General features: G+C 37.0%; 1 protein-coding gene across 1 annotated transcript in view; it reads left to right on the top strand.

Annotated features, from left to right (window-relative positions):
• Positions 1–23974, top strand: part of LOC108384227 (bifunctional heparan sulfate N-deacetylase/N-sulfotransferase 3-like) — a 131325-nt gene that overhangs the window by 94547 nt on the left and 12804 nt on the right. Inside the window, 2 exon segments of the mRNA XM_073237090.1 lie at positions 7465–7635; positions 9923–10032. Of these exon segments, the coding sequence (XP_073093191.1) occupies positions 7465–7635; positions 9923–10032 (281 nt within the window).

Here is a 23974-nt window from a genome sequence, read left to right as displayed (position 1 = left end):
AACCCTTATATTGTATTAGAAATAACACACTAACTCAGTTCAGTTAGATTGTTAGAGAGTAAACAACCTACCCTTGAATATTTTGGGACCACAAATCTAAAACCTGGAATGGCAATAAGTAAATATCTATCAATAATCACCCTAAATGTAAATGGGCTAAATGCACCAATCAAAAGATATAGAATGGATAAAAAAGCAAGACCCATCTTTATACTGCCTAAAAGAGACTCATTTCAAACCCAAAGACATACACAGACTAAAAGTGAATAGATGGAAAAAGATATTTCATGCAGATAATAGAGAGAAAAAAAAGCAGGAGTTGCAGTACTTCTATCAGACAAAATAGACTTTAAAACAAAGAAAGTAAAAAGAGACAAAGAAGGACATTACATAATGATAAAGGGGTCAGTCCAACAAGAAGAATTACCATTATAAATATCTATGCACCCAACACAGGATCACCTACATATGTGAAACATACTAACAGAATTAAAGGGAGAAATAGAATGCAATGCATTCATTTTAGGAGACTTCAACACACCATGCACAACAAAGGCAGAACAACCAGACAGAAAATAACGAGACAGAGGCACATAACAACACATTACAACACATAGAACTAACAGACATCTACAGAACACGTCACCCAAAAGCAGCAGGATACACATTCTCAAGTGCACACAGAACAGTTTCAAGAAGAGATCATATACTAGGCCACAAAAAGAGCCTCGGTAAATTCAGAAGGATTGAAATTGTACCAATCAGCTTCTCAGACCATAAAGGGATGAAACTAGAAATAAATTATACAAAGAAAGCAAAAATTACCACAAACACCTGGATGTTTACCAACATGCTCCTAAATAGTCAATGGATTGGTGACCAAATAAAAACAGATCAAGCAATATATGGAAACAAAGACAACAACTCTGTGGGACACAGCAAAGGCCATGCTAACAGGGAAGTATATTGCAATACAGACCTACCTCAAGAAAGAAGAACAATCCCAAATGAACTGCCTAAAGTCACAAAGAAGAAGTGAGGCCCAAAGTCAGTAGAAGGAGCGACATAAAAAAGTTCAGAGCAGAAATAAATAAAATCAAGAAGAATAAAACAATAGAAAGAATCAATGAAACCAGGAGCTGGTTCTTTGACAAAACAAACAAAATAAATAAAGCCCTAGCCAGACTTACCAAGAAAAAAAGAGAGTCTACACACATAAACAGAATCAGAAATGTGAAAGGAAAAATCACTAAGGACACCGTGAACATACAAAGAATTATTAGAGAACACAATGAAAAATTATAGGCTAACAAATTGGATAACCAGAACAAAATGGACAACTTTCTAGAAAAATAAAGCCTTCCAAGACTGACCCAGCAAGAAATAGAAAATCTGAACAGACCAAACTAGCATTGAAATTGATTTGGTAATCTAAAAACTACCTAACAACAAAACACCTGGACCAGATGGCTTCACCACTGCATTCATCAAACATTTAGTGAAGACCTAATACCCATCCTCCTTAAAGTTTTCCAAAGAGTAGAAAAGGGAATACTTCCAAACTCATTTTACGGGGCCAGCATCACCCTAATACCAAAACCAGGCAAAGACACCACAAAAAAAGGGAAAGCACAGACCAATATCCCTGATGAACACACATACAAAAATACTCAACAAAATAATAGCAAACCAAATTCAAAAATACATCAAAAAGATCATCCAACATAATCAAGTAGGAATTATTCCAGGGATGCAAGGATGGTACAATATCAAAATCCATCAACATCATCCACCACATCAACAAAAGGAAGAACAAAAATCACTTGATCATCTCCATAGATGCTGAAAAAGCTTTCAGCAAAATTCAACTCCCATTCATGATAAAAACTCTCAACAAAATAGGTATAGAGGGCAAGTACCTCAACATAATAAAGGCCATATATGACAAACCCACAGCCAATATCATATGTAACAGTGAGAAGCTGAAAGCTTTTCCTTTAAGTTCAGGAACAAGACAAGCCCACTCTCCCCACTTTTGTTCAACATAGTACTGGAGATCCTAGCCATGGCAATCAGACAACACAAAGAAATAAAAGGCATCCAGATTAGTAAGAAGAAGTTAAACTGCCACTGTTTGCAGATGACATGATATTGTACATAAAAAACCCTAAAGAATCCACCTCAAAACTACTGGAACTAATAACTGAATTCAGCAATGTTTCAGGACACAAAATAAATATACAGAAATCCGTTGCATTCCTATATACTAGCAGAAGATGATGAACTAGCAGAAAGAGAAATCAGGAAAACAATTCCATTCACAATTGAATCAAAAAGAATAAAATAACTAGGAATAAACCTAACCAAGGAAGTGAAAGACCTATATCCTGAAAACTACAAGACACTAATGAGAGAAATTAGAGAAGACACCAATAAATGGAAATACATCCTGTGCTCATGGGTAGGAAGAATTAATGTTGTCAAAATGGCCATCCTGCCTAAAGCAATCTACAGATTCAATGCAATCCCTATCAAAATACTAACAGCATTCTTGAATGAACTAGAATAGTTCTAAAATTCATATGGAACCACAAAAGACCCTGAATAGCCAAAACAATCCTAAGAATAATAAACCTGGGGGAATTACTTGCCTCAACTTCAAGCTCTACTACAAAGCCACAGTAATTAAGACAATTTGGTACTGATTCAAGAACAGACCCACAGGTCAGTGGAAAAGAATAGAGAACCCAGAAATAAACTGAAGCACATATGGTCAATTAATATATGTTAAAGGAGCCATGGATATACAATGGGGAAACGACAGCCTCTCAACACTGGTATTGGCAAAACTGGACAGCTACATGTAAGAGAATGAAACTGGATTATTCTCTAACTCCATGCACAAAATTAAACTCAAAATTGATCAAAGACCTGAATGTAAGTCATGAAACCATAAAACTCTTAGAAGAAAACATAGGCAAAAATCTCTTGAATATAAACATGAGCAACTTTTTTCTGATCACATCTCCTCAGACAAGGGAAACAAAAGCAAAAATGAATAAATGGGACTACATTGAAAAAAAAGCTTCTGTAGAGCAAAGGACACCATCAGTAGAAAAAAAAGGCATCCTACAGTATGGGAGAACATATTCATAAATTACATATGTGATAAGGGTTTAACATCTAAAATATGTAAATAACTCACACTCCTCAACACCCAAAAAGCAAATAATCCAGTTAAAAAATGGGCAGTGGGAATGTAAATTAGTTTAACCATTGTGGAAAACAGTATGGAGGTTCCTCAAAAAGCTCAAAATAGAAATACCATTTGAGCCAGGAATTCCGCTCCTAGGAATTTACCTTAAGAATGCAGCAGCCCAGTTTGAAAAAGACAGATGCATCCCTATGTTTATTGCAGCACTATTTACAGTAGCCAATAAATGGAAGCAACTTAAGTGTCCATCAGTAGATGAATGGATAAATACACAATGGAATATTATTCAGCCATAAGAAGAAAACAAATCCTACCATCTGCAACAACATGGATGGAGCTAGAGGGTATTATGCTCAGTGAAATAAGCCAAGTGGAGAAAGACAAGTACCAAATGATTTCACTCATATGTGGAGTATAAGAACAAAGAAAAACTGAAGGAACAAAACAGCAGCAGAATCACAGAAACCAAGAATGGACTAACAGTTACCAAAGGGAAAGGGACTGGGGAGGATGGGTGGGAAGGGAGGGATAAGGGCGGGGAAAAAAGAAAGAGGGCATTACGATTAGCATGTATAATGTGGGGGGTCATAGGGAGGGCTGTACAACACAGAGAAGACAAGTAGTGCTTCTACGGCATCTTACTACACTGATGGACAGTGACGGTAATGGGGTTTGTGGGGGGGACTTGGTGAAGGGGCAAGCCTAGTAAACATACTGTTCACATAATTGTAGATTAATGATAACAAAATATAAAAAAATAAAAATAAAAAATGGGCAGAGGATATGAACAGACACTTCTCCAAAGAATTTCAGATGGCCAACAGGCACATGAAAAGATGCTCCACATCGCTAATTATCAGGGAGATGCAAATTAAAACCACAATGAAATATCACCTCACACCAGTTAGTATGGCCACCATCCAAAAGATAAACAACAACAAATGTTGGTGAGGATGTGGAGAAAGGGGAACCCTCCTACATTGCTGGTGAGAATGTAAACTAATTCAACCAGTGTGGAAAGCAGTATGGAGGTTCCTCAAAAAACTAAAAATATGACTACCATTTGACCCAGGAATTCCACTCCTAGGAATTTACCCAAAGAAAACAAGATTCCAGATTCAAAAAGACATATGCATTCCTATGTTTATTGCAGTACTATTTACCACAGCCAAGATATGGAAGCAACCTAAGTGTCCATCGGTAGATGAATGGATAAAGAAGAGGTGGTACATATACACAAGGAATATTATTCAGCCATAAGAAAAAAACAAATTCTACCATTTGCAACAACATGGATGGAGCTGGGGGTGTCATGCTCAGTTAAATAAGCCAGGCAGAGAAAGATAGGTACCAAATGATTTCCCTCATCTCTGGAGTATAACAACAAAGCAAATCTGAAGGAACAAAACAGCAGTGGACTCACAGACTCCATGAAGGGCCTAGCAGTTACCAAAGGGGAGGAATGGGGGAGGGTGGGTGTGGAGGGAGGGAGAAGAGGATTGTGGGACATTATGACTGTCACACATGGTGTAGGGAAAGACAGTCAACATAGACAGTCAAGGGAAAGACAGTGTAACATAGACAAGGCAAGTAGTAACTCTGTAGCATCTTGCTATGCTGATGGACAGTGACTGCAGTGGGTAGTGGGGGGAATTTGATAATATTGGTGAATGTAGTAACCAAATGTTGCTCATGTGAAACCTCCATAAGATTGTATATCAATGATGCCTTAATTTAAAAAAATCATTGGTGGCATGTAAGGGTACAAGTGTAACAAGTAGTAAATAAGCCATAGACATCTAATGCAAAATATAATGAATAAATCAATAATACTATACCCAAATGATATGATGTGAGAAATATTGCTTCAATGGTGGTCATATTATACTCTACACATGTATCAATGTAACATGCTGTGTACCTTAAATTTTTTTTTTAAGAAGTACAGGTGACAGCATGGATAAGACAAGTAATGATGCTACAGTATCTTACTTGCTGATGGACACTGACTATGATGTGGGGTGAGGACTTGATAATATGGGTGAATGTTGAATCCATAGTGTTGTGTATGTGAAACCTTCATAAGATTGTATATACATGATTCTTTAATTAAAAAAAGCAGTACAAATTAAATATAACATACAAAATGAATTAGATTCAGCATCTTTAGTCTCTAGGATCCTTAAATTAAAAAACTTAATTTAAAGAACACTTTCCTAATGTTCATGTGTTCATCCATTCATTAAATAATTTTAATGACTACCATATGTAAAGTATTATTTTAAGTGCAGTTTGAAGACAAATTAATAAATATGGATGCTACACTCAAGAATGACTTCAATCTAATCAGAAAAATATGTATAAATAAACAGTGTATAAATCAGAAAGTATTAAATGACAGACTCCTACAGAGTGGTAACGTCCATCTGATAAACACTACAGGGAACAACAAGTTAGGTATAATTGGCTGCAGCAGAGGAGCCTGAACACCAGAGAAACTATTAGGCATTCCCGTAAAGGGAAGGATTTGTAAGGGCAGCAATGTAGGTAAAATTGAAATGGACTATTTTGATAGGTGCAAAGCAGGGCTATGTGTAAGGGGGTTATTAGCAGGACAGGGTTGAAAAGTAGACCAAGAGTCCAATTTCCTTGGAAACTATAAAGTTAAGATAAATGTGGAATTTTGGTCCAAAATCCCTTATCTGAAACTCTGCACCTGAGTTGAAAATAAGTCTGCTTCTCTGTATTAAAGTGTCCACATAACTTCAATTCTCCAGTCAAGAATGTTCCATTCGCATTGACAGGATTTCAAACACTTAAATTCCTGACAATGTATGAAATTAGAGAACAAAATTTCTTAGCACCGGGTCTTTTTATTTGACAGAAACAGTTTTTTCAATTATCAGGAAAGGTTTTGTGACTGGGACAGAGTGGGAAAAGTTTATATAAAGCAGGTGGGAACTTAAATAGGCATATTGATAATAATCGGCATAATAGAGAGTGAACATCCTGGAAAACTGAAATCCACAATTGCACGTTAATCATTCATGCCAAACTCTTAGAGCCATTGTGCCTCTTACCTTTTTCACCAGGTATCTGGAAAAAAAAGAAATAAGCCTTAATTGACTCAAAGAAAGGAGAAAACTGAAGTTTGGCAACCATTTAGTTCCTGAAAAATTGAGAATTTACTAAAAAAGATTTCAATGCTGAAAACTAACAAAATGTCTGAAATATTACACATAAATCATTCCAGAGTGGCAAAATGAAGGCCTTGACAAAGTCAATAGATTGTAGTGTAGTAATTTGAATCTCAATTGCAGCAAATTTGCTATTCAGCTAGATGTGGTAAACATCCAGAAACCCACCACTAAGCCTGAATATTTATTAGTCAATTTAGTGAAAAGGTGATTTCCTCAAACCCATGGGCCTGAGTGTGAGCCATTATGAAATGCTTTCCTATCTGGATTGCTGCTTTCTGAAGTTTTTTTTTTTTTTTTTTTTTTTTTTTTTTTTTTTTGAGAGGGCATCTCTCATATTTATTGATCAAATGGTTGTTAACAACAATAAAATTCAGTATAGGGGGGTCAATGCTCAATGTACAATCATTAATCCATCTCAAGCCTAATTCTCGTCACTCTCCAATCTTCTGTGCTTTCTGAAGTTTTGTACAATAAGTGATTCTGATTTATTGCAAAGGTTACCATTACCTAAAATAATCTCAGCTTTTAGATGCTAGGTAGTATATTAAAAAGGCTGAATGTACATGTCAGATTTTCAATAATTTTCCCATTTAAAATAGCCAATAGGACTTTTCTAAGCTAAAACTGCATTACTAAATGGAGGGAGCAAAACTATGTGGCAGAACTAGTAGAGTGCTTGTGCATTATTCACTGGATATGATAAATGGTTTGCTTATGGGCTGAAAAGAGGTCATTAAAGCAACTTTCAAAAGTTTGCTTTCAGAATAAAACATACACACTAAAGAAACAACCAGTAAAGTTGATTAAGGAATCCTGTCAATAAGAGTTCAGCCACTACCAAATATGTTCTCAAAAATACACTTTCATCAGTGTCATAACTTTAAGTCCTGGTGCTCCAAGCAAACATTTTCATCCTTATTAATTGCAAAACATATAACCTCCAGAAGGAAGGCATTTCTTCCTTTAGCTTTGAGACTTGTCACAGAGATTTGTTTTAATTATTTATGCCTATGTTACAAGTTAGTTTAATTATCCACCTTTTCATCATAGCATCAGCGATCACATGAAAACCCCGCCGCTCTGAAGTTCAGCTTCTACGAAGTGATCACAGCGGGGCCCCGTGCACCCTCCGAGCTTAGAGCCTTACAGAAGAGATGTTTGATCCCAGGGTGGTATGCCAGCCACATTGAAAGATGGCTTGTTTATTTCCCCCCATTTCAGGTATTGAGCAATAAAAATTTACATCATGTTACAATCTTATTCAATTAATGTCTTTGCCTTTAGGATAGAGGAAATTTTACTCATTAGAACATTACTAGCTTTGTAATGTAAATAATGAGACTATAGCAGAGTAATAGATAGGCAGAGATAGAAGTTTAATTTTCTTTCTAAAAGTATTTCAGGATAATACTCCCTGCTCTATTTTCTAGTGCATACTTTTCCTGGTTATAAAAAGCCTTAAAGGCTTCATATCCCTGATTCTTATTCTGAGAATAAAGCTTGAGAAACTCTTAACTAAACAAGGCAAATATTGCTTTGCTTAATTAAGTGCCATTATTTTGCTTTAAGCCACATTACTGAATTTTCCATAAATTCTATGCTTTTCTTGGCTTCCTTCTCTCTTTTGCCTAGCATCAACCTAGATTACTAATCAGCTCCTACACTGAATGGCATAAAGCAGTCCAGTCATCAGACATAATACATGTTTGCATGCTTAGAACTATGCTGTCCAATATGATACCCACTACTACATATGGCTACTGAAATTTGTATTAAAAGTATATAAAATTAAAAATTCAGTTCCTCAATCACATTAGTCACATTTAAAATAATTAGTAGCCACCTTTTAGATACCAGAGCTGTAGAACATGTCCAGCAGCAGAGAAAGTTCTGTTGAACAATGTTGGTCTAGACTAAACACGTATTTTAAAGAAGACATGTGAGCAAGAGTTGCATTGCAGGTTCTGTGGCTCTCTATCATGGACCCTGCCATTTCATCTTTCTGGGTTCGTGCTCTCCCCCACCACACTAGAGTAACAAGCAAATTCTTCCCCTTTGTTAAGGAACTTCTGTCCACACTCAGGTTCTCTGGGAATCGTACCTTTTCCTTCAAGTGGATTTTCAATGTATTTCTTAAAACTTTGCAGTGCTATTCTTTAGAACAGAGTTGTGGAGAATGACAGCCCTCTGTCTCTTTACACCTAGACTTACTGTAATCTTTCTTCTTTTCTACACTGCTCTTTCCCAGCTTGAATGAGGGAATCGTTTTTATGCCTATTTTTAAACTTGGTTTCCATTTGTGATTTCATAATTACATTCTTAGGCTCTCTTGGCTTTTTTGTTTTCCTGGTGTTTGCAGGACTTTGCAGTGTTAGGGTCCAGGCTTCCGAGGCTTCTCCAGAGAACAAACTACACAGGCATAGAGATGTAAATTCAAGCAAAGTCTTTATTCAGCCAGCTAGCTGGGGTCCAAGTCAGCCCAACGCAGCGGGTCTCAACAAGGACCCCGAGCACTCAGAGCCAAGGGTTTATATAGCATTTTCAAAGCACTTAACTCATAGTAATTTTCTATAACTATACATTATTCTTGCAAGACATATATCCTGGGGTTAAGCAAGGGCAGGGTAAGACTACTCCTCAATGGTTAGCGAGGTTCTGCACGATAAGCTTGGTATGTAAGATTAACTGACCAAGGTTAGCTGACCAGGGTCACAGCTGCCCACCACCCGGTGCTCATGATTAACTTGTTTTTCAAGGCCTTACCCAGGCCCAGGGTTTTTTGTTTTTTTGTTTTTTTTTCTCTGAGTCACACTCTCAGAAAATGGTTTCTAGGTTTCTAAGATGGCTATGCTTATGCTAATTTACTAATCTTACTAATGCTTAGATTCTACATTTCCCCACTTTCCTTTGACCATTCCAATCATGGAATGTTTGTTTCTTCCTGCTGTGTGAGTGAATGATACTGCGGTCTCAGCATTAGCACCTGAACAGCACTCACTCTTTCCCTAACAAAGGCTATTAGCCGGTTTAAGATACAGGGACCTAAAGTGAGAAGCAGTATAAAAATAAGCAAGGGCCCTGCCAGGGTGGATATCAGGGTTGTAAACCATGGGGATTTAGTAAACTAGGATTCAAATAGCCCTTGGCTGGCCTCTCGCTCTCTCTTCCTTTGATCTGGCCTCTCTCTAAGTTTAGACATTGAATCTCTTACTATTCCGGAATGGTCTGCTGTTAAGGTTTAGCTAAGTTTTATTAGTTCTTTTTCCTGACTCTTAATGCTCTCAGCACTCCTTTACAGCAGATTACGAAACATGAGTGCATTTAATTAGTGTGATTTATTCTTGTTGGAGGTCATTAATAAGAATGCCCTGGTTAAGTCCAACAACATCACATGCAGATCCTTTCAGTAGAGTGTCTCTTATTGAATAAATTCATAGTGCAGAAATTTTTTGTTATACAATACATGTCTTTTTTCAATATGCACTGTCTTATTTCTTTGGCAATTTAGTTGCTAATTATCAATGGGCAACAGCTAAGAACTGATCCTGCTACAGTGATGGATGAAGTACAGAAGTTTCTAGGAGTCTCTTCTCATTACAATTACTCAGAAGCTTTAATGTAAGTTTATACTCTAATTAATTTATTGAAGTTTCATCAGAGTACAGGTTTCAAAGAAATTCTACTGTGATGATGCAATTGCTGAGTTAGCTGTTCCTTATATACTGATTATTTTCCAGTTTGATATTAGCCACTTGGGAAAGAAAGTTTCAGCAGTGGCAAAGAAATATCGTAAATCCTCTGTTGATTTCTAGATATGAAAGATTTTCCCTAGAATGAAAGTAGAAAAACAAAACAGCTGCAAATCTTAAAACCAGCAACTAACCTTAAAAGACATTACATAAAATAAGTTGGTAAGCAGTGAGCCTATTTAACAGGCAATATTGGGACATCTTGGAAGCATAAACAGGTAATTAACTAGATGTCTTATGAACTCACTCCCTTCTCTTTAGTGTGATTTTCAAACACAGTGTCATAGAGCAAGAAATAGTCCATAGGTGACTGAATAGGCAGAGAGAGATGCTATAATTACATGTTTTCTTCTCTGTCTTTTCCCACTGTATGTGTGACCTTGCCAGCTCTCCTTCAGAGGCCTCACCAGTTACAGCTCTGGTTTGGTTTTCTTTTGCTAGTTCCCTCTGATTTTTGTAGGTAACTCATTCCATCTGTGCAGGGACCGGGGTGAGGCAAAAGGGGCACTGGGACTTCAGGGGGCGTTCACTCACAGGGCCATGCACATACCTGAGGGTAAGTGCCTCCTAAAATTTTGCACCCAAGATGTCTTTCTTACCTCACCTTAATTCTGACTCTGAAGTTCATTTAACATTTCAAATAAGACCCCCACCTTCCTTTGTCCATTTATAGTGATTGTCTCTCAGATTTATGAAGGTTGTGTTTGTTCCTATTATACATGCCTAGAGCAATTAGAAGATACTGAGTTGGATGGCCATGGACCTGACTCTCACTATAATATATATTTTTTAATTTTAGGGTCATAGACTGAGCCTTAAAGAAACTTTTAAGTCCTGTATTATGGAAGTTCTACCATTAATCTTGGCATGAAAGAGTACTCCAGTTTAAGAGATCTATAAACTGATTATCATCAATATAAAAAAAAATCTATGATTTCAAACTGTTTTCAAGAAAAAAAGCAATGAGTTTCCATTGTCAAGAGTGTTCTTTCTTTCTACAATAACTGAAGAAAGTGTTCAAGCCTTCCAAATTTCATAGTCATTGGATAGTCTGTGATTTCTTAAAATTATTTAGTACCATTGATGCCAGGGTTCTTGTTCACAAAGCTGAAGAATGAGCTTCACAAACACAAGTAGGAGAGCAAGGTACAGGCTTTTATTTAGAGATAAAGTGAAAGGACAGTGCTCCAAGAGTCTGTAGTGGTGTGTTGTCTAGGGGTTTTATAGGCAGTAGAGGATTTTTGAGAACATGAAAAAAAGCTTAGGAGTGTGGACTTATTGAGTGCTCCCTGAATATTTAGAATTAATTTAACACAAGCAACTTCCTGCTCTGATAATTTCTCTCTGAGATACCAGTATCTTGGTCTGGGGGCACATGAAACAAGGCCACCTGCCCAGCCCCCAAGGTGGGCTGAGGTATTGTTTGCTAAAAGGTAAGTTAAGAATTTCTAACTTCTTAATTTCTTGGGTATTAACATGCAGTCTTACCTTTAAGGTGGAATCCTCCCTGCCTTTTACGGTGTTGTTTATGGCTGGGCCTGCAGGCTAAATTAGTTTGCCCAGTTTGCAAAATCACTTCATCAGATCTGAAGGAGGAAAGACAGCACATAGGCCTGGGCCTTTTAGCATGTTAACGTGAATCTTTCACATGATTAGCATAATAAAAACATGTGCTTCTCTTTATCTGGGGAATATTAAGTGATCGCACTGAAGAATGACTCTAGAGCTGAATGTTTAATAGAGTTTTGATAGGAGGTTTCCTTGCATGTAGTTACATTGCTCTGACTGCAAATATCCTGCCTTGCTTTTTCCGGAGGCCCTCACCCTGCTCTGACTACAACCACGGTCCCTATCTCACCATCACCATGAATTTTAAGTGATGTTGTAACAGAGTGCAGAGAGCATCAAGTCAAGAAAAAGAACTAATGACACTTAACCTAACTGCCTAGAGCGAGAGCCACCCAGTCTTTTCTTGTGTAAATTACCCGAGGCTTCTGAGAAGTGCGCCTACCCTAAGTTAGATAACTAGAAGTGGGCAACAGCCCGGGAACGCCTGGAGATGTAACCCGTAATAAGTCACATAGACATGCTTGGGTAAGCAAGAGATAACAATTGAAGCGGGCAGGCAACTGGCGCGTTCCCTAAAAAGGTTACAATGTTTCCCATTGGTTACAATATAGAGTGTGTTTTAAACCTATTAGTTGTAGAACTGCATGGGCTTTGATGTAACTGCTGTGAAGATCCTATATAATCAATACCCAAAGTTGCTTCGGGTCGGCAGCTCAGACTCGGCCTGCATGTCAGGGGAGGTGCTGTCGACCCCAGCTTGCTGGCTGAATAAAGACTTTGCTTGGATTTTCATCTCCGTGTCCGTGTGTCTTGTTCTCTGGGAAACCCCGGAGTCCTAGACCCTAACAATGTACTAAATATGAAAAACAAATTTTTTTAATGAGTGTGGATGTAATCTGAAATAAGCAGTGTAAGCTTTAAACAATAAGATGTTAACTTTATCACTAAATTAAGTACACTAGCATTTTGCCATGTTGTTCAACATAACCTTAATCCCTTAGTTGAAAATAGAATTGATACACTGACAATATTTTATCTTTCATGTTATGTTATACAGTATTTTAAAGCTGACTGATCATTTGAGAAAGAGCAGGAAAAAATAACACTTAGTTTGGAATTGTGCTAATTTGTATAAACTGAAATGAAAAATATAAACTTTTAATTTTACCATGAAAATATCCATTCACAAATACAGCTAGCTATCAGTGGCCATAACATGAGTTCTCACACTTAGGAACAGTTTGTTAAATACCTGAAACTCACTTCTTTACTTTCAGTTAACATGTTTGGGTCTTAACCTGTTTATTAACATAAATTAAACCTGAGTTATATGAATTTTTAATGCTAATTAACTGTGAAACTTTAATAAATCAACAGTAAGGATTTGAAGGCCAGAGGTTGAATAAAGACTGTGTGTTGGTTTTGTTTTGTTCTGTCAATAGGACTAAGACATAAAGAACCAAAATGACTTCAAAATGCAAAAAGATTTCAATTGTTTCTAGTATCATTTTCCCTGGTAACCAAATTTATATTGCCCAGGAATTCTTTCCCATACCATTTTATATGAATTTGAGTAAAAACATGCCACATTAAATATTTTTTAGTAGCAAACAATAGTAGCCATAATAGCTAAAATCTGCTAGTTCTCTAGATGACCTGTGAAAGAGCACTTATAAATGCTAAAGAGAAGAAAATGACAATTTCTTATGATGAATTTGTTTTTAAAAGTGGTTGTAATGTTTGAAAATCCATAAACATTTATTCTAAGTATTTATGTATATTCCTTCATAACAACACTTTGTGATGGGTACTATTAGCTCCATTTTATAGCTGAAAAAGCTGGGGCACAGAAAAGCTAAGCTGTCATTCAGCAAGTAAATTGAGAAGGCAGGATTGAAACTCAGTCCTCTGAAGCCTACACTGCCAATCTATTAAGCTCTTCAAATTGGCATTAGATGTTACAACCAGAGAAAAATAATATTGTGTATTTTTGCTAATGAATAGTATATCAACAGGAAGTATTTCCTTTATAAAACTGAAAACATCAAGTGAGCTTAAGTTGTGTCCAACTTTTATTATAAAATGAATTTGTCTCCCAAAATACTGTCATTTTGAATAATAAATGTGTAATCATAGTGATATGCAAATTAAAAACCACATTGAAATACCACTAGAATGGCTATATTCCAAAAGACAATACCAAATGTTGGCAAGAATGGAGAGATTTGAATCCTCATATATTGCTGATGGTAATGTATAATATATGGTTATTTTGGAAAAGCAGTTTTGTAATCTCTCAAAAATTAAAGAGAAGCTTACAAACAATCCATTTCCACTCCTAGGAATCTATGCCAAGAGAAATCAAAACCTATGTCCACAAAGACCTATTCACAGTAGCAATGTTCATAATAGCCAAACCCTGGAACCAATCCAAATGTTCTTCAGTTCATAAAGGGATTAACAAAATTTGTCATATCCACACCAGTAACAAAAGGGAAATGTCCAGAAAAGTCAAATTTTGAGGCAAAGTTCAGAGCTTGCCTGGAGCTGGGGGTGACAGCAAGGATTGACTGCAGTGGGCTCTAAAGGACTTTTTGGGGTGGTGGAAATGTTCTAAAACAGAATTGTGGTGAGAGTTGTATAACTATAAATTTGCTGCAGATCACTTAATTATACATTTTAAATGGGTGAGTGTTTGATATGTAAATTATATTTCAAAAAAGCTGTTAAAAATAAAATGTGTACCACTAAAATGGTTCGTTAAGTTATAAAAACACGTTGTGGAGAAGGAGCTGATTTAAAAACATTGTGCCTGTTCCATTTTAGTAATACCTAAATGATGGTGTTTTAGTTTTGAAACTTTCTTGCACAGTTTGCAGTTCAGTTTTTCACATGGAAATGTTATTTCAATTTAAAGGCATTTAAAGCATACTTGAATTTCTAAGTGTAATTCAAATATTTCCTAGGATTCATCTGCCCAAGGTAAAATTAAATTCACATTTTCATTAGTATATATATGTTACTAGTTGGAGAAATGTTATCTGTTAGAGGTTGAATAATTGGAGAATCTTGATTGTCCCTGCCCTCAATTATCTCCCTGTCATTTCTAGATGTCCTCAGGTAGTATTCCACACAAACTTAACCAGTCCATTCTTATTTTAGTCTTTAATTCAACAAAGTTTTATTGAATGACTATTACATGCATGACTCTGGGGACACAATGATAAACAAATTATGCATATCTCCAGGAAGGGGTAAACACAGAGTTACAAAACAACACATAAATTTCCTCCAAATGCTCACTTCCTTAAATCCTTTAAAGGAAGGTCCTAGCCATGACTAGTGCCTACATGAAATGACTAGCTACCAGTGCCTATACGGAAAAATTGTTTTTTTACTGTTCCATCAGATATCAGCAGTACAGAGGCTAATCTGTGTAAGGTTGAAGGCACTGGGGGGAGGTGTGAGCACGTCAGACACTGATGACATGCCAAAGTCCCCAGCTGCTGCCCCCTCCCAACCTGAAAAATGTGCCTTAGTCTAGCCAATCCTCGCGCTGCTGTAAATCTAAGCTCTGCCTCCCCCTACCTTCTTTAAAAACTTGCTGCCTGTCTACTTTTGCATGACTTCCCTAGTCTGTGGCAGCCAGACCGCAGAACCTTGCCAGGGGATATTCAAATAAATTACCTGGCCCTTTGTTGCCTATCTTTGCCTGCTTATTTCGGCTAGAATTTATCTTACATTTGGTGCCGAAATCCCGGGAAGGAGCATGAGCGCGGGGCCCCAACCAGCCACTGGCAGCCCCGCCCCCTCATTCCCCGAATTGGGACCTCAGCCTGCTCTTCACTGCATGGACTATTTTCTGGTGAGTCCCTCAGTTTCCCCCAGTCTGCTCCCCTTCCTAACTCTGCTTCACCTGGTCCATTAGAAGTCGTGTGTACGTCCAGGTCTGGGCATTCAGCCCATCCATTGCAAGTATCCGGGATACTCGCCCCTGGCCCTGTGGTGTGGGAGATGTCCCTACCCCAGGCCCCAGGACATCTGCAGGCATCCGGCCCACCCCTGGCCCTGTGGTGGGGGAGACATCCCTCACTCAGGCTACCAGGCCATCTCCCCTGACTTGGTGCGCTTGAGACACTAGGCACTCCTCTCAGTGGGATTAGTTGAGAAGTGGCACAGACATGGGGAACCAGCCCTCAAAAGCGGAGGCTCCGACCCCACTTCAGTGTCTCATTTCTAATTTGGCTACTCTATGTTTGTCCCAGGAAGTTCGCAAATGGAAGCTGGTCTTCCTTTGCTCTCAGGCCGGGTCTCAGTATCCCTTGGACAATCAATCTCGCTGGCCCCCTGAGAGAATTTTCGACTTTGGCCTCCTCACCAACTTGACTAATTATTGCCACTGGAGCGGAGAGTAGAGTGAAATCCCATATGTGCAGGCTTTTTGGACTCTGCGCTCCTGCCCAGACCTTCTCAAGTTCTCCTAGCCTGATCTCCAGTTAAATATTGTCAGCCTCTTACTCTGCTCAGTCCTTCCTTTAAAGATCCACCAGAAAACCTCAGTCGCCTGCCTCCTTCAGCTCGCAATCCCTTCCCCCTCTACCCACCACCATCTTTAAGTCCTTTGTCTTCACACGTGTCGCTGCCATCTTAAAGTCCTACATTCTCAACCTTGCCATTGTCCTGCTCTCCTCTTCTGGTGGCTGCACTACCCCTCCCCATCTCCTTCTGCCTTCACCGCCCTGTTCCCCCCACCAGAACATGCCCCTCCTGCCCTCTAGTTCCAGAAGCCACAAACAAGAAGCTGAAGAAAAATGAAGCAATTAGATATCAGTAACTCAAGTCTTTATATGAGTTTGTCTATCTGTATATGTTTTTGTGTAAAAAGTGTTGCTGACTGTAGTCGTTGTATCTCAGTTTGTATGTTTGTGTGTCTTGGTGTGTAAATGAGAAATATTTTCCTACCTCCGGATGGTATTAATAAAAATTGATTTAAAAACAAGTGCTTGTGAAAATTAGGCATTCTAAAACTTCCAAGAAATCTGATAAAAAATGTTAAGCATTAATGCTAATTTGAATTTAGCTGAGGCACACATGTCCTTGTTATCAGCTACCTAAATTTACCTAATGTCATTTAAGTTGATGTTATCTGCTAAATCTTTTAAGAATAAATGCCTAAAAGCTTGGCTTTGTTCTAATATTCAGTAAAGGTCTTGTAAATAACCTAGCATAGTTAAAAATAAGTAAACTAAATAAGTGTAGCAAATCTCAGTATCAAGTACACAGCAAAACTAAAATTTTGTTTTCAGTTAAAAAGATAGTTTTCTTAACTTAATCTGCTCTTAATATTAAAAAATTGCAATGAGTTCTCTAATTGTTTTATCAAAGCAGTTTCTCAAGCTTAAAGTCCCAATGAGTTGTCAGAATATTTAAGAAAATGAAATCTTAATATTAAAAGAACTAAAAGCTAAAGTTTGCTAACAACTGTGTAACCTTCTTTATTTGCCTTTGAGGTATTTTGTTGTCATTCTGTTGAAATAGATAAGTATTGCTTCATAGCAACCTATAATCCTATTTAAGCAAGTGCCTTAAAACTTTTAACAGCTTCCCAAAATCAAATTCGAAAAAGTACTTTTTACCTCTAGTTCACTCTGATATTTTCCAAAGGGCCCCTAGAACATGTCAGAAGAATTTCTTCTCATTGAGGAAAATATTTGGCTAATTTTGCTTATTTACCTGCTTAATTACCTAGAAAGCACTGTCACAGAGAATGATGCTAAACTTTGTTACTGAATGTTCTGTGTTACAGAAATATCCAAATTTCCTATGACAACTGTCTTACAGTAAGCTCTCATCAGGTCTTTAACCATTGTCATTTGTAAGTCTTTTGTCAACTATACTCACTGTTTCATTACTCCTAAACTAGTAAAAAACTAGATTTTAGCAGAACAAGTATTAGTTACATAAAATTAAGTAAAATAAAAAAAATGATTTTGTGACTTTTTGTTTCAAATGTTGTTGATAAAGTATTTTAAGCTTTTTCTCAAGCTGACAACAGTTTAGTAAATGACTGCCTTTATAAGCAGAATTGAAACTTTGTCTTTCTCTCTACCTGATCCCTCCAGAATTTAAAAAACTCTTAGTAACTATTTTTATATTTCATAGCAGTATATTTATTTGCACAAGTTCAATAAGAATCTGCTTTCCTGGTAAGAAGACCAATTAAAAACACTAGTTCTATTACCAAAGCTTTGACTGGAATGTCATACCTGAGAGACACGTGTGTAAACTCAGATATGAACAGACAGCTTTAAGGAACTAAGATTGACTTTATACAGCTAACAAAGCCCCTTAGAAGAATTGACCTAGTACCTTGCTTACAGAGTTCCCAGCAGCCTTACAAGGTGAGTAAGGAAGGTCACTTCCTAGCAAGTGCAGGAACCTCAGGAACGTCTTGAGAACCTCAAGAAGATAAGAATTCACCCAAATGTACAGGTACTGCAGGCACAACCTAATAGCAAGTCTTACTTGGCTTTCTGGCCTCGAGAGGCCTTTAAAAGTTCAATCCAAAATTCCTTACAAAAAGTTCCAGCAAAGCACATTTAAAAGAGCCTGTGTAATCAATTGCTCTTCTTGCTGCACTTATGCAAATAATAAAGCCAAGTGTTAATTATTTTCTTAATCTAGCTACTTCTAATAAAAATAAGAGTGATTTTAGAGAAAAATATTGTTTCAATAATGCAGTCTTATCTATACTAAATCCTAATACTAGTCATTAAAATGTAAACTCAATCCAAAATTTTAGTTTCCCCATAATACCTGGCTATAATTCTCAATTAAACTCTTCATATTTCTAGTTCTCATATTCAGCCATGCATTCTTCATCTCATTAAATTTGTCCTTCCAGAATAAAAACGCCAACTTTCTGAAGCCCTCTCAACTGACCAGTAATAGAGACCTAGCTGCACCCTTTACTGCACCTTCTCAGCATGAAGCAGCCAGAGTGGTCATCACCCCTTTTCCCTGGCAGCAGCTAGAGTCTCTATCTGTAGAAGAAAATAATAAGACAAAAACCATAAGCTTAGACAGAGTGAAGTGAAAGCCTCTAGAGAAAGCAGAGTGAGATGTTTGCAGTCAGCAATGTAGCTACATGCTACGAAACCCCCCCAAGACACCCCTTGTCAGCCAAAAGTAGCCAGATCAAGTTGTTGACCATTATGACCAAAAGGCTGAAGTGTAAGGTTGAAGGCACTGGGGGGAGGGGTCGCAGAACCTCGCCCGGGGGCATTCAAATAAATTACCTAGCCTTTTGTTGCCTATCTTTGCCTGCTTATTTCGGCTACAATTTATCTTACAATCTGCAGAGGGACATTGCTAATATTCTGAACAGCTTTGGCGAGATCTTACTCCATCTGCTGTCAGGATTCTTTGCTTAGGCTCTGAAAGAGCATTGCATATGTCCTCAAATTCACAAGGTCCCTCACCAACACCAGTCCCTTCACTTTCAACCTCAGGTCACCTGGAAAATAAATATGATCTCCCTACTGCCTTCCTCTCCTTTTCATTTCCACTATAACACACTTACAACCACTGCCTTATGCGTAGATGCCTGGACTAGGTGCCAGGCACACAGACACACATATATTTCTCAATAAAGCCCAGCATGACATCTTGCTGCAAGATGTAATCAATTAGCAGAGATGAAAGAAAACCCTATTTTTCTTTTGATTCTGAGTTTTAACATGTGTGAAGTTCAGTATTTCTTAAAAAAACATTTTCAGAAGGCTGCTCATTTTATAATAAGGTATATGTGTGTTCCAGACATGTATCTACAGTTAGATGTATAAGTGAATAATAATAATAATAGCTTGTCTGAATTCTGAATTTTGATCATGTAAATATCTGAAATGAGTCAGAATTCAAATGCGGAAATTGCTAATGACAAAATGTTATTGAACTATATTACATCATAACAGACTTCCAGAAATATTGCATTAGACCCTCCAGGCTTATGTACAGATTATTTAAATAAGTCTTTATTATTGTTTTAATTAATGTTTTAATGAAGTATTTGTTCCAAACTTTTACCCAATTTTTATTAGTATTGTCATCTTTTCTATTTAGTTGAGTTATATATTCTGAATAGTAAGTCCTTTATTAGATATATGTTTTACAAATATTTTCACCCAACCAGTGACAGCTTTTCATTTTCTTAAGTGTTTTAGAAAAGCAAAAGTTTTAAATTTTGATGTATTCAAAATTAACATTATTTTTCTTTTATCAGTCATCCTAAGATACTTTGCCTAACCCAAGGTTGTAAAAATTTTCTATGTTTTTTCCTGTTTACTTCCAGAATTTTACAGTTTGTTGCACTTACAGGTTTAATTCTATAATCCATTTCAAGTTAATTTTTATATACAGTATGAGGTAAGGGTCAATGCTCCTATTTCCCATATAGATATACAATTTTTCCAGTTCAATTTGTTTAAAAGACTGTCTTTTCCCATTGTAAGAATGGAAATAGGTTAGCATAAGAGTAGCCATCTTAAGGGCCTAGAAGCCATTTTCTGAGTATGTGACTTAGAAAGAAAAACTGGAACTGGGTAAGGCTTGAAAAACAAGTTAATCATGAGCACCGGGTGGTGGGCAGCTGTGACCCTTGGTCAGCTAACCTTGGTCAGTTAATCATACATACCAAGCTTATCGTGCAGAACCGCCCTAACAACTGAGGAGTGGTCTTATCTTGCTCTTGCTTAACCCCAGGATGTATGACTTGCAAAAATAATGTATAGCTGTGGAAAATTACTATGAGTTAAGTGCTTTGAAAATGCTATATAAACCCTTGGCTTTGAGTGCTCGGGGTCCTTGTTGAAACCCGCTGTGTCAGGCAGACACTTGGACCCCAGCTAGCTGGAATAATAAACCTCTTGCCTGTTGCATTGATCTGCCGTTGCCCTCGTTTTCTCACCGGGGGGAAATGCTGACCGGAATAAGGCTGGTAGGTCTTACACCATCAAATTATTTTGGCACCTGTTTTTGAAAATCAGTTGACCATAGATGTGTTGGTCTCTTTCTGTGCTCTATTTTGTTTCATGGATACCAATACTATGCAGCTTTGATTACTGTAGCATTATTGTAAACCTTGAAATTAAATAGTATAAGATCTCCAACTTCACTCTCCTTTTTCAAATTGTTTTAGCTTGCTCAGTTTCTTTTTATTTCCATATATATTTTAGAATTGTTTTATTTCAATTTCATAAAAAAAAGTCCAATACACTTTTGATTGAAATCACACTGAAATCTATAAGTAAATTTGGAGAGTGTAATATTTTTTAAGTATTTAATCTTCTGATTCATGAGGAGACCTTTACTGTTTTTGTCTTTGATAATTTCTTTTATAGAATACATTTTTTATGTTTATGTCTTCTATAATTTTTTGTCTTCTATAATTTTTCTTAAAAATGCTTTATAATTTTTAGTGTGCAGGCTTGCACATATTTTGTGTTAAATTTATCCCTATTTCAATGATTAGCTTTTATGCTAATTTAAATGTATCTTATTTTTTTAATTGAGGTACATACAATAAAATGCATAAATCTTGAAATACAATGCCATGAATTTTGACATGTATATTTTGACACTTACTTAACCATCACCCAGATCAAGATATCAAACATCCTCACTAAATTTTCCCTCCTTCACTTATTTTACCCATTTCCTGACCCTCTGCCCTATGGCAACCACCAGTCTATTCTTTATGTCTGTAAGTCTATTTCTGTTTTTTTTGTTTGTTCATTTCATTTGCTTTTTAGATTCCACATATAAGTGAAATCACATGGCATTTTTCTTTCTCTGACTTTCACCTAGCATAATACCCTCTAGGTCCACCCATGATATCACAAATGGCAGTATTTCTTTCTTTTTTATGGTTAATACTCCTTTGTATATATTCATTCCATTTTTTTATCTATTCGTCTACAAATGGGCACTTAGGTTTCTTCCATACTTGTCTGTTATAAATAATATTGCAATAGGAGTACATACATCTTTTCCAAATTAGTGATTTTGTTTTCTTCAGGTAAATTCCAAGAAATGGAATCCCTATGTCATTAGGTATTTCTATTTCTTGGTTTTTGAGAAACTTCCTTACTGTTTCCATAATGACTGCACTATCTTCAGTCGCACCGGCAGTAGACAAGTGTTTCCTTTCCTCCACATTCTCATCAACACTTGTTATTTTCTAACTTGTTGATATTAGCCACTCTGACAGGTGTTAGGTGTTATCTCATTGTGGTTTTGATTTGCATTTCCCTGATTCTTTGTGATGTTAAGTATCTTTTCATGTGTCTGTTGATGATCTTAATGTCTTCTTTAAGAAATGTCTGTTTGGGTCCTCTGCCCAGTTTTAATCAGGTTATTTGTTTATTTGGTGTTGAGTTGTATAAATTTTTTTTTAAGTAATTAAGGTATGATTGCTATACACTCTTACGAAGGTTTCACATGAAAAAACAATATGGTTACTACATTTACCCATATTATCAAGTCCCACACATACCCCAATGCAGTCACTATCCATCAGTGCAGCAAGATGCCACAGATTCACTATGTGGCTTCTCTGTGCTACACTGTTCTCCCCGTGATGCTCCACACCATGTGTACTAAACATAATACCCCTCAATCCCCTTCTCCCTCCCTCTCCACCCACCCTCCCACATCCCTCCCCTTTGGTAACCACTAGTTCATTCTTAGAGGCTCTGAGTCTGCTGCTATTTTGTTCCTTCAGTTTTGCTTCATTGTTATACTCCACAAATGAAGGAAATCATTTGGCATTTGTCTTTCTCTGCCTGGCTTATTTCACAGAGCATAATGTCCTTCAGCTCCATCCATGTTGTTGCAAATGGTAGGATTTGTTTCTTTCTTATGGCCAAATAGTATTCCATTGTGTATATGTACCACCTTTTATTTATCCATTCATCCACTGATGGACACTTAGATTGCTCCCATATCTTGGCTATTGTAAAAAGTGCTGCAATCAACATAGGGGTGCATATGTATTTTTGAATCTGAGAAGTTGTATTCTTTGGGTAAATTCCAAGGAGTGGGATTCCTGGGTCAAATAATATTTCTATTTTTAGTTTTTGAGGATCCTCCACATTGCTTTCCACAATGGTTGAACTCGCTTACATTCCCACCAGCAATGTAGGAGGGTTCCCCTTTCTCCACATCCTCACCAGCATTTGTTGTTCTTAGTGTTTTCGATGCTGGCCATCTTTACTGGTGTGAGGTGTTATCTCATTGTGGTTTTAATTTGCATTTCCCTGATGATTAGTGACATGGAGCATCTTTTCATGTGTCTGTTGGCCGTCTGAATTTATTCTTTGGAGAACTGTCTCTTCATATCTTCTGCCCATTTGTTAATCAGGTTATTTGCTTTTTTGGTGTTGAGGCATGTAAGTTCTTTATACCTTGTCAGATACATCATTTACAAATATATTCTCCCATACTGTAGGATGCCTTTTTGTTCTGTTGATGGTGTTCTTTGCCACACAGAAACTTTTTAGTTTGATGTAGTCCCATAAGTTCTTTTTTGCTTTTGTTTCCCTTGCTTGAGGAGATGCATTCAGGAAAAAGTTGCTCATGCTTATATTCAGAAGATGTTTGCCTATGGTGTCTTCTAAGAGTTTTATGTTTTCATGACTTACATTCAGGTCTTTAATCCATTTTGAGTTTAATTTTATGTATGGGGTTCAACAATAATCTAGTTTCATTCTCTTGCATGTAGCTGTCCAGTTTTGCCAACACCAGCTGTTGAAGAGGCTGTCATTTACCCATTGTAAATCCATGTCTCCTTGATTGTATATTAACTGACCATATATGGCTGGGTTTATATCTGGACTCTCTAGTCTGTTCTATTGGTCTATGGGTCAGTTCTTGTGCCAGAACCAAATTGTCTTGATTACTGTGGCTTTGTAGCAGAGCTTGAAGTTGGGGAGCATAATTCCCCCAGCTTTATTCTTCCTTCTCAGAATTGCTTTGGCTATTTGAGGTCTTTTGTGGTTCCATATGAATTTTAGAATGATTTTCTCTAGTTCATTGAAAAATGTTGTTGGTATTTTGATAGGAATTGCATTGAATCCATAGATTGCTTTAGACAGGATGGCCATTTTGACAATATTAATTCTTCCTAGCCATGAGCAAGGGATGAGTTCCCATTTACTGGTATCTTCTTTAATTTCTCTTAAGAG

This window comes from Manis javanica, chromosome 5, assembly GCF_040802235.1.
Source record: "Manis javanica isolate MJ-LG chromosome 5, MJ_LKY, whole genome shotgun sequence".
NCBI classification, from domain to species: Eukaryota; Metazoa; Chordata; class Mammalia; order Pholidota; family Manidae; genus Manis; species Manis javanica.
This window is presented reverse-complemented; position numbering and strand designations above follow the sequence as displayed.